This window comes from Bubalus kerabau, chromosome 22 (assembly GCF_029407905.1).
Source record: "Bubalus kerabau isolate K-KA32 ecotype Philippines breed swamp buffalo chromosome 22, PCC_UOA_SB_1v2, whole genome shotgun sequence".
In the NCBI taxonomy this organism is placed as follows: Eukaryota; Metazoa; Chordata; class Mammalia; order Artiodactyla; family Bovidae; genus Bubalus; species Bubalus kerabau.
The window spans coordinates 49,274,084-49,289,659 of NC_073645.1; the positions used below are offsets into that span (position 1 = coordinate 49,274,084).

General features: G+C 42.3%; 1 protein-coding gene across 1 annotated transcript; it reads left to right on the forward strand.

Annotated features, from left to right (window-relative positions):
- The first annotated feature begins 2,847 nt into the window (after positions 1-2,847).
- NPS (neuropeptide S) lies at positions 2,848-14,178 on the forward strand. Its single transcript, XM_055560333.1, has 4 exons — positions 2,848-2,899; positions 9,821-9,894; positions 10,386-10,499; positions 13,441-14,178. Exons 1-4 carry the CDS (start codon positions 2,848-2,850, stop codon positions 13,618-13,620), a joined length of 420 nt encoding a protein of 139 aa, XP_055416308.1. The 3' UTR covers positions 13,621-14,178.
- Positions 14,179-15,576: the final 1,398 nt, after the last annotated feature.

A 15,576-nucleotide genomic window follows, 5' to 3' on the forward strand; every position in this document is an offset into this window, starting at 1 on the left:
AGTATATTTTCCCATCATCATCGTCTCTTCACAAGCACAGGAAATAAAGTCAGGTCCCCACTTGGAAGGATATTCCCTGGTCTTCCAGTCTCGTACAGCTGGGCTATAGTTTGAGAATGTTAAATAAGGGAAACAAAAACTGTAACCTGTATAACCCATCACTCAGGTTTCTCTTTCACCCTTGCACTGGGGAAGGGCAGTGAGACTGTCGTCTTAAGAAGGACCACGGTATCATTCTGGGAATCCCTTGCAATTCAGAAAATGTAGGCAAAAGGAAGCCATTCCTGTTCTTTAAGAAAAAAGGGGAGCAAGAGAAAAGATTTAAACATAGACAGAAGACTTCAATAGACTTTTCAAAGAAGACATAGAGATGGCTGATGGTCACACGAAAAGATGCTGACCACTGATCCCCAGAAAAATGCCAATCAAAGCCAGGATAAAATATCACCTCACACCATACAGAATGACTGTCAGCAAAAAGACCACAAATCACCAGTGTTGGCGAGGGTGTGGAAAAAGTGCTAAGTCTCCTCGTCACACCCATGGGGTGGGGCCACTTCTGTCCTGGGGACAGAGATCGTGCCCTCTGGCTTTCCTACCCAGCTGGATTAGCAGCTGGATGAAGCAACTCCAAGCCTGAAACTTCCCGTCTCTCTTCCTTCCTTCCCACTCTTCTCAGGTATTTACCTTTTCCTTCTGGCCAGCATCTGACCTGTATTACAAATCTTTCTCAACTTAACATCAGTCAAGAGAAATAACACACATATTTAAAGCAAATGAGATGCTCTCATTGGGCTCCAAAACCTCTCATTTGTTCAAGAGTAGATTACTGCGTCTGTTCCTAATCATATGGCTAAGATATTAGTTAGACACCTTTGAAATGTTCACAGGTGACTGTATGTAAGTAGGTAGCCTAAATATGCAATAAGGCAATGCAACTGCTGTGTCATATGGATCTTAAGTCATCCATCCCAAACCCAAAATATATGTAGTGTAGATTTCATACTTATAATCAAGTTAATGTTCCTTTTTGCAGGAAATGGAGAAGGCAATGGAACCCCATTCCAGTACTCTTGCCTGGAAAATCCCATGGATGGAGGAGCCTGGTGGGCTGCAGTCCATGGGGTTGCTAAGAGTCAGATACAACTGAGCGACTTCACTTTCACTTTTCACTTTCATGCATTGGAGAAGGAAATGGCAACCCACTCCAGTGTTCTTGCCTGGAGAATCCCAGGGACGGGGTAGCCTGGTGGGCTGCCATGTATGGGGTTGCACAGAGTCGGACACGACCGAAGCGACTTAGCAGCAGCAGCAGCAGCATATATACTTAATATTCATTGATAGCTTCAAAAACGTAAAAACAAAATCCACAAAATAACAAGAGGGTCAGATCGACATTTATCTTCATCCTATTTAGGGACCTGAAGTTTAGAAAACTCTCTCTCTCAGAGATAATGACATGAAATTCGTTGAGCCGGAAGATAAGCATCGTTTCGTAGGCAGAGGCAGAAACTTCCAGTAGATAAAGTTTCAAGAGTCTTGTATTTATTTGTCCATGAATACAACCCTAATAAAAGACTGTAAAGTTTAAATGGGTACATAGTTGGAAAATAACTATGCTGCTCATAAAAACTAGATGGTAGGATCTATGGATGTGCTGTCTAAACCTTGGGGGAAAAGGATGAAGAGAGAGGTTAAGAGCAAGAATATAGTCAGCAGGGTCATCCTGAGAGCCAGGATTTATGGGAATTACGAGTCCTGGATGGCTGCCTACAGACAAGAGCCTTCACTCAGCAAATCAAGTCCTTGGTTCTCTGCTCAGCATCCCTGAAGGGCTGAGGGTTTTTCCACTCCAAGCCTTTAAGCTGGGGATCCCAGGCGAAGTTCTGTGGGGGATGTGCGCCCCACCCCAGGCCCAGAGCACCACAGTGGATGTGGGTGCAGTGCTCCTTTTCCTCCCGTCTGCTTCCCTCTTTGCGACACTTAGATCATTTGGGAAGTGGCCTCTGTAGGGTGCAAGAGGGGACTTACGGCTCAATGATAGTAATCTATGAGCCAGAGAAAGTGCAGTGGAGCAAGGAGATAGAACCATGGTCACAAAATTCCTGAGAAGCTGGGGGGTTGGTCCCCAACAGGAGAAAGGACTTTACTCCATCACAGCAAGGCAAGAGTCAGGACATGGGTACTGACATGAGGGAGTCGATGCTTTTTATAGTGGAAAGATCAAAGAGAGCCTGAATCTGCCTCTGCTTTCTCAGCAAAAAACCATGAGCTCAAAATTCTGTATGGGCTTCCCAGGTGGTGCGAGTGGTAAAGAATCCACCTACCAATGCAGGAGACACAAGAGACTTGGGTCTGATCCCTGGGTTGGGAAGAGCCCCCTGGAGTAGGAAATGGCAACCCCCTCTAGTATTCTTGCCTGGAAAATTCCATGGACAGAGGAGCTTCATAGGTACAGTCCATGGGGCTGCAAAGAGTCAGATACAACTGAGCACACACCCACATACAGATTTGTGTGTATGTGTGTGTGTGGAGGAGGGGTCAGTGTAAAACAGGACCGTGGGCCATAGGAGCATTAGAGGAGAGAAGGTATGAAATCTTTTTGCATACTGAGAGGAGGGGCCTATTTAGCAGATACATCATGCTGGTTGGGTGGAGTTGGGGGCTCGTGGGAGATCTAGGGTCATGAAGTTTCACATGAGACTGGGAACCACTGTTGTAAGGTTTTGCTACAGTTATAACCGGAGTGAGGCTCAGAGACGGGGTCACATGGATTCACTCAAGGTTGGAGTTTGCCAGTTGTCGGGGTGGTGCTTTGGCGGGGGAGCATCATTGTAATGATGGACCATGGCCTCTGAGCTGGGTGAAGGAGGAGAGGCCCTGATGAGGGTGAAGGATGGTGAGGATGCAGCTGGAACAGAGGCTGGACGCTTGTGTGGTTAGCGACTCTGGAGAAGAAGGAGTGGAGTGGAGGAGGGATGGGGAGGATGGGAGAATGTGATCAGGCTTGGTCACTGTTGACCTTTGGACGTGCTACACTTCTGAGTGGCTATGATGAGCTGGTGAAAAATCGCTCTGAATCACCCATTGCCCCACACATCTTGTCACTAACGGTGTCCATTTATTTCTGTCTCCCAAACATCTCAGTTTTATCTACTTCTCTCAAGCTCCAGGGCCACCACCTGGTGCACAGCCTCACCACCGTCTATACCCTGACCTCATAGCCCATGGGGGGGCCTCTTTGTCCCGATGTCCAGTCTTCCCATTCCACCCACTCCTGGCAGCCAGAGTGTTCTTCTAAAGCACAGATCGGATTAGGTCTCCTCCCCAGCTTGACAGCATTAGTGAGCCTCAGATTCAAGGGTAGGATGTGCACACCCTGCCCCGTGGGGAACCCCTGGGCCTTCCCAAGTGAATCCTTGTGATCACCAGACTGAGCCTCCTTTGGGTCCTCAGATGGCCACGTGCTTCTTCCCTTTCCCCTCGGGGCTCATGCTGCTGTGCCCTTCCTCACAGTCAAGGCCAAGTCCTGTTACGGGCTGCTCCCACCCCCACCCTGACCTTGGAGTTGTCCTTTTCCCCCACTGCGTTTATCCTTTGTGGGGTTTCTTTATGGCTGCGTCCCCAGAAACTCAAGCAGTTCCTGGAAGAGAGTGGGCCTTCATTGATTCTTGGATGAATTCATAAATGAAGTGTTGGCTGCTGTGAAGATCATTCCCGAAAATGCTTTCCGGAGGCGTCCAGTCTCTGGCAGAACAAGGTGCTTTATAGCAGGGTTTCCTCTCCTCACGGTGCTTGCTTATAAAGGCCACCTCTGGCTGCTGTGGCCAGGTGCATCAGTAGTATGCCATAGATATCACATCAGTGATTAATGGAATTTATTTATAAAAACGCCACTTGTGATATGATGACACTATGTCTAATATGACGTCTGCCTTCTTGAAAACAACTTCAGGGTATTATTAAAATAAATCAAAGTGTAAGAAAAACAGGACAAGGTGCAGAAGTGTGCAACTAAGAATGTAAGTCAGTGAAAAAAATTAAGAGTATACTTCTTTATTAGTCAGGCTTCCCTTGTGGTTCAGACAGTAAGAATATGCCTGCAGTGCGGGAGACCCGCGCTTGATCCCCAGGTCAGGAAGATCCCCCGGTGAAGGCAATGTCTACCCGCTCCAGTATACTTGCCTGAAAAATTCCATGGACAGAGGAGCCTGGCAGACTTGATCGATGGGGTTGCAAGGAATCAGACACAACTGAGCAACTAACACTTTAGCTTCATTTCACTTTTCAGTTCAGTTCAGTTCATTTCAGTCGCTCAGTCGTGTCCAACTCTTTGAGACCCCACGAACTACAGCACACCAGGCCTCCCTGTGCATCAACAACTCCCAGAGTTTACCCAAACTCATGTCCGTTGAGTCAGTGATGCCATCTAACCAGTTCATCCTCCATTGTCCCTTTCTCCTCCTGCCTTCAATCTTTCCCAGCATCAGGGTCTTTTCAAATAGGTCAGCTCTTCGCATCTGGTGGTCAAAGTATTGGAGTTTCAACTTCAACATCAGTCCTTCCAATGAACACTCAGGACTGATCTCCTTTAGGATGGACTGGTTGGATCTCCTTGCAGTCCCAGGGACTCTCAAGAGTCTTCTCCAACACCACAGTTCAAAAGCACCAATTCTTCAGTGCTCAGCTTTCTTTATAGTCCAACTCTCACATCCATACAAGACTACTGGAAAAACCATAGCCTTGACTATACAGACCTTTGTTGACAAAGTAACGTCTCTGCTTTTTAATATGCTGTATAGGTTGGTTATAACTTTCCTTCCAAGGAGTAAGCATCTTTTAATTTCATGGCTGCAATCACCATCTGCTATGATTTTGGAGCCCCAAAATTTAAAGTCAGCCACTGTTTCCACTGTTTCCCCATCTATTTGTCATGAAGTGATGGGACCAGATGCCATTTTCTGAATGTTGAGATTTAAGCCAACTTTTTCATTCTCCTCTTTCACTTTCATCAAGAGGCTCTTTATTTCTTCTTCACTTTCTACCATAAGGGTAATATCATCTGCATATCTGAGGTTATTGATATTTTTCCTGGCAATCTTGATTCCAGCTTGTGCTTCATCCAGCCCAGTGTTTCTCATGATGTACTCCGCATATAAGTTAAATAAGTGGGGTGACAATAAACAGCCTTGACGTACTCCTTTTCCTATTTGGAACCAGTCTGCTGTTCCATGTCCAGTTCTAACTGTTGCTTCCTGACCTGGATACAGGTTTCTCAAGAGGCATGTCAGGTGGTCTGGTATTCCCATCTCTTTCAGAAATTTCCACAGTTTGTTGTGATCCACACAGTCAAAGGCTTTGGCATAGTCAATAAAGCAGAAATAGATGTTTTTTCTGGAACTCTCTTGCTTTTTTGATGATCCAGCGGATGTTGGCAATTTGATCTCTGGTTCCTCTGCCTTTCCTAAATCCAGCTTGAACATCTGAAAGTTCACGGTTCACATACTGCTGAAGCCTGGCTTGGATAATTTTGAGCATTACTTTACTAGCATGTGAGATGAGTGCAATTGTGCAGTAGTTTGAGCATTCTTTGACATTGCCTTTCTTTGGGATTGGAATGAAAACTGACCTTTTCCAGTCCTGTGGCCACTGCTGAGTTTTCCAAATTTGCTGACATATTGAGTGCAGCACTTTCACCATATTTAGGATTTGAAATAGCTCAACTGGAATTCCATCACCTCCACTAGCTTTATTTGTAGTGATGCTTCCTAAGGCCCTCTTGACTTCACATTCCAGGGTGTCTGGCTCTAGGTGAGCGATCACACCATTATGATTATCTGGGCCATGAAGTTCTTTTTTTACAGTTCTTCTTATTATCTAAATGAACATGTAATATTAAGTAACATGCCTCAAATACTGCCTTTGATAGTTCCTTTCGAAAAGCAGGTACGATTCCACTGAACCTAAGATTTTCTCCACTAGAAGATGCACCACTGTTTCATGCATCACCAAGGAAGAAAAACATACTGTCACCCCACAGTGATGCCATGCTTGTGAAATGTATGTCCGCCCACAGACTCCACATCCGTGGAGAGAGAGTGAGCAGAGAACTTATCTCTAAACAGTGGTTCTCCATGGAGGTGGTTTGGTTCTCCTACTTCCCTGGTGGCTCAGATGGTAAAGCGTCTGTCTACAATGTGGGAGACCTGGGTTCAATCCCTGGGTCAGGAAGATCCGCTGGAGAAGGAAATGGCAATCCACTCCAGTACTATTGCCTGGAGAATCCCATGGACAGAGGAGCCTGGTAGGCTACAGTCCATGGGGTTGCAAAGAGTCAGACATGACTGAGCAACTTCACTTCACCCAGGGGACATTTGATAGTGTCTAGAGACATTTTCCATTGTCCCAGCTCAGGGGGCAGAGGGGAGTTCTACCAATCTCTACTGAACAGAGGCTGTTCCCACCTCCTGCAACACACAGGAACCAACCTCCCAAAACCATCAGCTACAAATATTAACAGCACCAACACCGAGAAATGATGCTCTGAAGCAAGGAGCCTTGCTTGCACTTTTTATGTTCCACCAGCACCTTCTGGATGGTCTTTGCCTTTTATTTCCGTAGAACCTCAGTCTCCAACACTGGGCCTGTTCTGAACGCCCAAGTGAAAACTCTAACAGAGCATTTTAGGAGCAACCAGGCACTGGAGAGATGATTTATTTCAATAAATTAACCTAAGCTCTGCCTAGCCTTTATTTCCCCTACTCTGGTATAAAACCAGAAAATGCACTCAGCCACTTTCTGCATTTTAATTATACTTTCAGAGGATACAGCAGTTGTATGAATTAAGAAGCCATTAAGATGAAATTGATTTTTCCATATATGCTGAAAGATGCAGGGCTTAATATGTGTTATAATTAGGGACAATGGATTCAATTGTAGAATTATTTTTAAGACACCAAAACCCTAAACTAATCTGAGCTGATGACCTTTTCCAGCTTGTCACTTATTCCCTTAAAATCATTTAAACACATTTCCAAGTTCTGCTTTCAGCAAGGAGCCAAATGCAGTAGCGATCAAGGTGGTGCTTGGGGGACATTTCTTGGGGTCATAACAGGAAGGAAGCACTGGAAATTAGAAAAGAACGGGCTCCTGTTGATCTTTTCTGTCCAAAGTACGTGATGTGCTTGAACTTCTGAAACATGATTCTGAACGCGTGTCTCAACTTCAGGTTTGACCAATGAGAAGAAAAAGTCAAAAAGAACGTGTCCCTTCTCCCTCTGGCATTCACACTGATGCCATGAGGAAAAGTGTGAAAAGGGCTTGGGTGACTCAAAGATGGTTGCGTTGTGACAAATAAGAGGATAAACTTTCAATGAAAAGTCTATTAAATTCCAAAGCTGAGTGGAGCACTTACCTGCCCTTTTGGTGTTGACAATGGGTCTCTGCAGGTTCCAATTGAGCCAGAAATGCCTCTCATGGACATCACTTGACAGGCACAGTTACCAAAGGAGGTGGTGGCCCCAAGCAGAGCCCTGTGAACCAGTGTCTGGCAGAGTTTTCTAGATACCCCTGACTCCAGTCTCATCCCCCTATCCCAAGATACCCCTGGATTCCACCCCACATTTTCAGGCATCCAGGCTTCCCTGTTGGCCCAGCTGGTAAAGAATCAGGCTGCAAGGCAGGAGTCCTGGGTTCAATCCCTGGGTTGGGAAGATCCCCTGGAGAAAGGAAAGGCTACCCACTCCACTATTCTGACCTGGAGAATTCCAAGGACTGTATAGTCCATGGGGTCACGAAGAGTCAGACATGACTGAGTGACTTTCACTTCACTCACTCAGTGCTCAAATTTCTGTCTTCTCCCCACCATCGAATCCTAGTTGAAAGAAAAACCTTGCTTACGGACACTTGCAGCATAGGGTGGACCTCAGAGACAAGTCTTCCTTTCACTTGTCTCCAGAGTAAAGAGCTAATGGTGTGCTCGGCCCTGAGTTAGAGAATCGATCCACGGGGCTTGGCTTTAAGCAAAATGCTTGTTTAACCTTCCTTTTGGTGGGAGAGGACTCCATAATGCCACTGTACCTCAGTCAGTCCATCAGGTGGTCCTCTGCCTTACCCTCTTTTCAGGATAAATCTATGGTCTTCTGACAAAGCAGAAGGTGTCTGCACATGGGAACTGGGGAGGGGAGGGGAGATTGAATTGATTCTTAACGTTCCAGAGGATGCTCCTTCGTTAGTACCACCTTCACCACATCTGACAGTAACACGTTCCGTGAATACTCAAGTCTGTTGTGGGTCTGTTACCGAACTCCATTTCAATAGACACCTTTCTCAAGCCTGCTTCAGTGATTTCTCCTCACTCAGCAAAATGCTATCTGTGTCATCTTCTCTTCCTTTCTTTCTAGTTTCAAGTTCTTTTCCATTATAAATTATTACAAGATATTGAGTACCCATGTATTTCTTCATAGCTCTAATTTTTTAAACTGTTGGTAGCAATCCTGCTTCTTTCATCTCTAATGCTAACAATTTAAGTATTTCTCTCTTTTTTCTTTTCTTTGGCCAATCTATCTTAAAAAAAAATCTTGACAAAGCATAGGCTTCTGGTTTCATTGATTTTCTCCATTGCTTCTTAAAATTTTAGCTGGGTTTAAGGAGAGACCAAAAGTAACCATGGATGTTGAGTCGCTTGGTGTCTTAAGTCTTTGTAGAATGTCTCCAAAGGGCTATCAAAGATTTTGGATCAGATGTCCCAGCTCCCAACTTGGCACTAATTTCCGGATTCTCTTGAGAGTCAGGTTGACTACTTTTCCTTGTGGAAGGTGGAGTGTGACTGTGTGATTGAAAATCACATGAGAATCATATTGTAGGGCAGTTCCCAAAAGAAAGGGATGAAGCACTGACCAATGGGCATCGAAGATCCCAGACATAGAACAGCTTTGTCCTCCAAAAGATGCTGATCTTGAGAAGGCAAGGATTTTCCTCCATTGCTTTGAATTGCAAAAATATTGGCTCTGTCTCAGAAGCACTAGTTACGCAAGCAGGAAGCAGCACCTTGCTTGGTGTTCCCCTCCATTGTAAGCCTCAGTAACATCTGTTCACCCTTAGTGCTCCTGAATCCATTTAGTAATGTGGACACCCATCATTAATGTGGATGCCATTTATTAATGTGCTACACAGGGACAGGAGAGGCTTCCTGGAGAATTTCATGCCCTGGAGAGAAAAAAGCAGCCGTGGCAGACAGCCCGTCCTAGAACTCTGGCCCCAGGACTTTGGGGATGCAAAACTATGGGTTTTCCAGTAGTCATGGATGGATATAAGAGTTAAACCATATAGAAGACTGGGTGCTCTTGAAGAATTCATGCTCTGGAGTTGCGGTACTGGAGAAGACTCTCGAGAATCCCTTGGAGTGCAAGGGAAACAAACCAGTCAATTCTAAAGGATATCAATACTGAATATTCATTGGAAGAACTGATGCTGAAGCTGAAGCTCCAGTACTTTGGCCACCTGATGCAAAGAGTTGACTCATTGGAAAAGACTTTGATGCTGGGAAAGATTGAAGGCAAAAGGAGTAGGGGCTGGCAGAGGATGAGATGGTTACATAACATCACCAACTCAATGGACTTGAATTTGAGGAAACTCTGGGAGACAGTGACGGACAGGGGAGTCTGGTGTTTTGCAGTCCATGGGGTTGCAAAGAGTTGGACATGACTTAGCGACTGAATAACAACAATGGAAAGGGAGGAGAGATTGTGCCTTCCCCTTATCTGGAGGATGAGTGGCAAGTAGTGGGTGGGAGACGTTTGTTTCCCTCCTCTAATTTCAGAAGTCCGGAAAAAGGGCATCTGCTGTGGAAAACTCAATGTATGCACAGTGTTTGGGTTGATGTTCTTCATTCCTGTAAGGATTCTTTGTGCATTATTCTTTGAAAATAGACCTCTGGATATTCAAGGAAATAACGTCATCCTTCTTTAGTATTTAAACTCTGAGTTAAACAAACTTTTGGTTCCTTTTGAGACCTCTGGTCTAGAAGACAAGGCTTTTGAAGGACATTTTTAATGGCAAACTTTAAATAAAGTCAAGAGTTGGTAGGTCAACGACAATGCCTATATGTTATTGTCCTTTTCCAACTTAAGAGTAACAAAAGGCCTCAGCCAGAATCAATTAGTCACCTATGATGGGACATGATGACATTTTCACTCTTGAACTTTTCTGGTATAAAAGGATCACCCAAGGAGGATCTGACAGTAACAGTGAGGAATCTGGGAATAAAATCACCCACCTGCAGAGATCTCAGGAAGTCCAGAATGATTAGGTAAGAGATTGCATTTTTCCACAAAGAAAAATGTTGAATTTGTATACGCTTTTTAATTTATACTTGCCTGAATAAGACTTTTCTGAATTTTTGTTCCCTACTCTGCAGTTCATTAAAATTCAATCTTATTCTATTTCTGTTGATTTCTACAATGCATATGTTTTGGTGTCATCCAATTTCATCTTCTAAGGTAAGAGTTTTGCCTCTATTTTTGATGCTTGACTAACTAAAATTGTAGAGTATATAAATTCAAAATAATCTCTAAAAATATGTGACAAAAGTTATTTCCTTTATTATTAGAGCTTACAATGAAAGAAATATGAGTAACCATAAAATTAGGTAAAAAGAAAGATTTTTACAATAGTAATACAGGTTATATTAAACTTTGCTTTGAATTATTTAAGAGTTGGCCTTGCATAAGAAAATAATTTCAACATAAAATATAAGTTACTTTGCTCATGATAAATTGTTTGTTTCACATGCATCAACTCATAATCAAAGTGAACAGTTAACACTCGAAGCTATATTAAAGATACAGAGGATTATTTTTGAAAAGCAGCAAATTTCTTAATTTTACAAAAATGGTAACTTTTTCAGATACAGGATATAGATAATATGTCAGTTCTCAATGAAACATAATATAAAATACTAATTCATATGTTTATTGAAGAACATTGATTGAATTCCTAACTGTATTCATTGAACTGATCAAGACATTCAGAAAATGACATTTTCTTTCTTTGGAATTTTTAATGCTGTTTCTACATGATATTTCAGTTGTGTTATGTCAATATAAAATTTTTTTAAATATCTTTTGTCATTGATAGATTTTTATGCTTTAACTCTGCTTCAGTACAAGTTAACATGGCACACAGTAATTACTGAAATCAGGGTAATTTATGAAGCCACTTTTAAGATAATGAGATGCCACATGAATTCTGAACAATAACTATATGTCCCAACATAATGATCTAGCTATTTACATTATGAGTCTTCTCACCGATCTTTGCATGTCATTTTTCTGTTTCTTGTTCACTTAATCTAGTTTCTTTTTTCTGGTTTACTCCTATGAGCATTCCACACTAATTTAGTCATTGATTCTATAAGACAGCACATTGATCAAAGAGATGAGTAACAATCCACAAATTGGTATATTTTCTCAAATGCCTTCCTAATCACTTTCTATTCTTTCCCTGAAGGTTTGTTCATGACATTTCTGTTGAACAAAGGCACTTGTGCATGTTTTTTTTTAATTAAGAATGTTCTTTCTTCTATTGTTCTTATGAGATCGTCTTGTCCATAAATGAAATGTTTCTTCCTTCACTGAATGTTCCATTTTTCTATTTTTTCATGTGACAATCTTGTTCTTATTGTAACTGCATCACATAGTAATGGTGCCAATTTGACTGTTTAGGGTGAGTGTGCAAAGAACATAGAGGCTTTTATAATATTTGTTGTAAACTTCATAAAGTTTATAAAGCAGGCAAATATACCATATTATGCAGTTAATGAGTCTGTCTGACAAGGACTCCCTTCATTGATCAGCAAAGTATCTTTTAGGGGTGTTTACTGATGTTTTGGGTTTCCCAGGTGGCTCAGTGGTAAAGAATCTACCTGCCAATGTAGAAGACACAGTTTCGATCCCTGGGTTGGGAAGATCCCTTGGAGTACGGAGTGGCTACCCACTCCAGTATTCTTGCCTGGAAAGTCTCAGGGACAGAGAAGTCTGGTGGGCTATAGTCCATGGGGTTGAGAAGCGTCGGGCATGACCAAAAGACTGAGCAACACAGGCATTGATGTTTTGGGGTTGTTGTAGCTAGGATTGATGCATATATATATTTACAATATAAATGTGGAATTATGAGAATTTCTGGAAAGAACTGGAGTGTTCCCTTCCCGAAATGACTCATAGGCCCTTGTTGGAAATTTAAAATAAATGGCATTATATCATGCTTAGATCTTCTCTACTAATTTGATTGGTTTTCCCATGACAAATATGACCAATACCTCTGAAATTCTCCGATTACTCCCAGATCTAAAACTCCTAAATGCCCATGCATTCCCACAGAGACCAGTGGGAATGGTTTTTCTGGGGGCTCTGATTGCTGAGGAAGCCTCCACCCCAGTGGGGGGTGGAGAATCTTGGGATGCACTCTGGTCCCATCTCAACTTTCAAAGTCACTCCAAATCAAACTTGTTTTCCTGTACCAGGAGAGGAAATATGTGCTTTTGGCACTGTAGAATGTTATTTATCTGTGATAAAAACATTCAGTCCTCTTTCTTCTTGTAGCTCTCACACAGTTGAAAAATATGGGCTTGGAGTCTGATTCCTCAATTCAAGTCCTGCTTCACCTATAAGCCATGTAATTAATCTCCTTATTTAAGGGAAATTATAAGCAAGGAAATAATAGTACCAACTTCATAAAGCTTTTTGAGGGGTTGAAATCAGGTAATACAAATAAGCACGTAGCACAAAGACTACCCATCATTCCCCTCAGGTCTTTATTTAGCTTCTCCATCTACAAAGTATGGGATTGAATTGCGTGTTCTCGATGGCCAACTTGAGCTCTAAGACGTCAGACTTGTTTCTCACAGCTAAGTCCCCCTATACCATCTTACATCATTCAGGCCTTTGAGCCCCTGGTGGAACTGAGCCAAAGTCAAGAGACAAAGATGTCGACTCTCAAGTTCAAAGACATCCTTGTGGAGAGACTTGGAAAGTGACTCAGGACAGGCCTCAGAAGGAAAGTGGCTGCAACTGAAACCTGGAGTTTGGTTATCATGGGTTGTTTTCCTCAGTGAATTAAAAAAAATATTCCCAAGACTAATTAGTGCCACTTGAAAGGTTCATTATAAAGTAATAGCAACAAGATAACTGTAGGATGTACGATGCATTAACTGAATAGCTGCAATCACATAAGTAGTACAAAATTTAGAGAAGAGGGTAGACAGCTTCAAACAGTATTTTGTATTTTGATAAAGTCTATATTTTAAAAGTGTTTTAGCAAAACCCTCTTTGAATATTGGCTATATTGGATTTATCACCATAAAATTCTGAAGATTGTTACAATTGAAATAAGCTTTGAACCCTAAAGCTGTATTCTCTCCCTCTCCCCCATCTTAATTGCCAGGTGTCTGGAAAATCTGATTACTTTGTCATTCTGCTGAACAGCTGCCCAACCAGGATGGACAGGAGAGAGGGACTAGATTTTCTAAAGCCAATTTTGGAGAAGACACTTATGAAAAGGTCCTTTCGAAATGGCGTCGGCACAGGGATGAAAAAAACTTCCTTTCGAAGAGCAAAATCATGAATAAGTGTGCAAAGGACTCTGGGAATTAATCCCAAATTTTGTATAGTGTGACCAATGTGCTAAAAGTCAGTTATATCTTTATCATTAAGTATTGGTACACTGTCAGTTTTTAAATATCTTCTCTCTCCTTCCTGGTACAGAGTAAATTAAGTTTTAAAAAATGTAAGCCCGTGTCAAACGTTCACTGTGAGAGAATAAAATATTTATGTGATCAGTTAGCAGCTTGCCTGAGTAGGGATAGACACATTTGCTTTGATCTTAAATTGACCAAAAAGTATGAGTATTTTTACTATGCTTACAATGGTGTGATTTTTTTTTCCCGTGCCTGTAATATAATACTGATTTTTTTTTTTCTTTTCAATATGGTTTTCTGAAATGGCTTAGCTGGGCCAATGCTTTGGGGATGTGATATTTCAGCTTCTAAAAAAGTCTTGTGAGAAGCAAAGTTAAGGCTGATGACACAAGTGTGTTTTCCTCAGTCGATTGACACCAGAAACAATGTGATCAGAGCCCTCTGGGTCTAACTCTTGCCACCCTTTCCCATCAAATAAACTGAGACATGGATCATTGTTTTGTCTCCGAAATTTGTCTTTTTAAATCTTTAAACACAGAAATATCGCCGGTAAAGATCAAGACAACCAGAAAACTACTGATGACCCGTCGTTGCTATGGGGATGGGGCGAGTCCCTTGTGAGTCAGTTCTCCCAATCTGTGCCTCTTAAAGCCCCACTCCCTCCTGCTCCAGAGAAGACCAGGCATCCCTTCCATAGAAACTCTTGACATTACTTAAAAAAAAAAAAAAAAAAAAAAAGGATAATGCAACATGGGTTGATGAGTTATTACCTCAAATGCATAACCTTAATAAATATGTATGTGCATGTTTAATTCTGTAAAAAACACTAACCAACAAAACTGTTACATTTTCCATTTCACCCTATCAGTACAGACACAGATGAGATGAACAAGTCCTAATGTATTTTAGGACTTAGGATCTTCGTGTCCCTTTGCTTTCTGTCCCTAAGGTCCTGGCCTTTGTGTCTATGAGGACAACTTTGCTTTTTTATTATTATTATTCTTGAAAATATCAAATTTCTAAAGAGAGACATGGATTTAAGGAAAATATATTTACGGGAAATAAAAATTAAGTTATAAACTTGATGGCACATTCAATATACATTTGTATATATATTTAAAATTTAATTTAAAGTGCATATGAGAGTAACAGCTAGCACTTAGTGAGTACACACTACATGTGTGTTTGTGTGCTCAGTTGTGTCTGACTGTTTGCAACCCCACGGATTGTAGTCTGCCAGGCTCCTCTGTCCGTGAGATTTCCCAGGCAAGAAGAATACTGGAGCGGGTTACCATTTCCGACTCTAGGAGATCTTCCCGACCCTGGATCGAACCCGTCTCTGTGTCTCCTGCATCGGCAGGTGGATTCTTTACTGCTAGTGCCACCTGGGAAGCCCACATATTATGTACCAGACATCTGATATGTATTATCCTGTTTACTGTTCACAATATCCTGGTGAAGGCAGTAATAGAACCGCCCTGGCACTTCTACTGGCAGCTCCACTCTCCTTATCCTCCACTGCAAGCCTGGATGCTCCTCGGGGCATCTGGAAATGCCAGGAAGGAATCCATGCACTGCCTACCTACAGACAGGCTCCACAGCCCCAGGAGGCTTTGTGGAGGAGATGTAAAGTGCTCCCAAGGAACAGTGGAAAAATCTGACAGGTGATGGTCAAGGAAAACGGTGTTTTTTTGGTTTTGGACTTAAAAAAAATCTTCCTAGCATTGTTGGTGGGGAAGCTAATTAGATAGGCCAATAGACATCACTTCCTTCTGCAAAGCTGAAAAACAGTGACTATGTTAGTAAGCTCATGGCAATCATGATGTCCATCATGTAGGGAAGAGAGAAGGTTTACTGCAGAGGAATCTTCCTAATTCCCTATT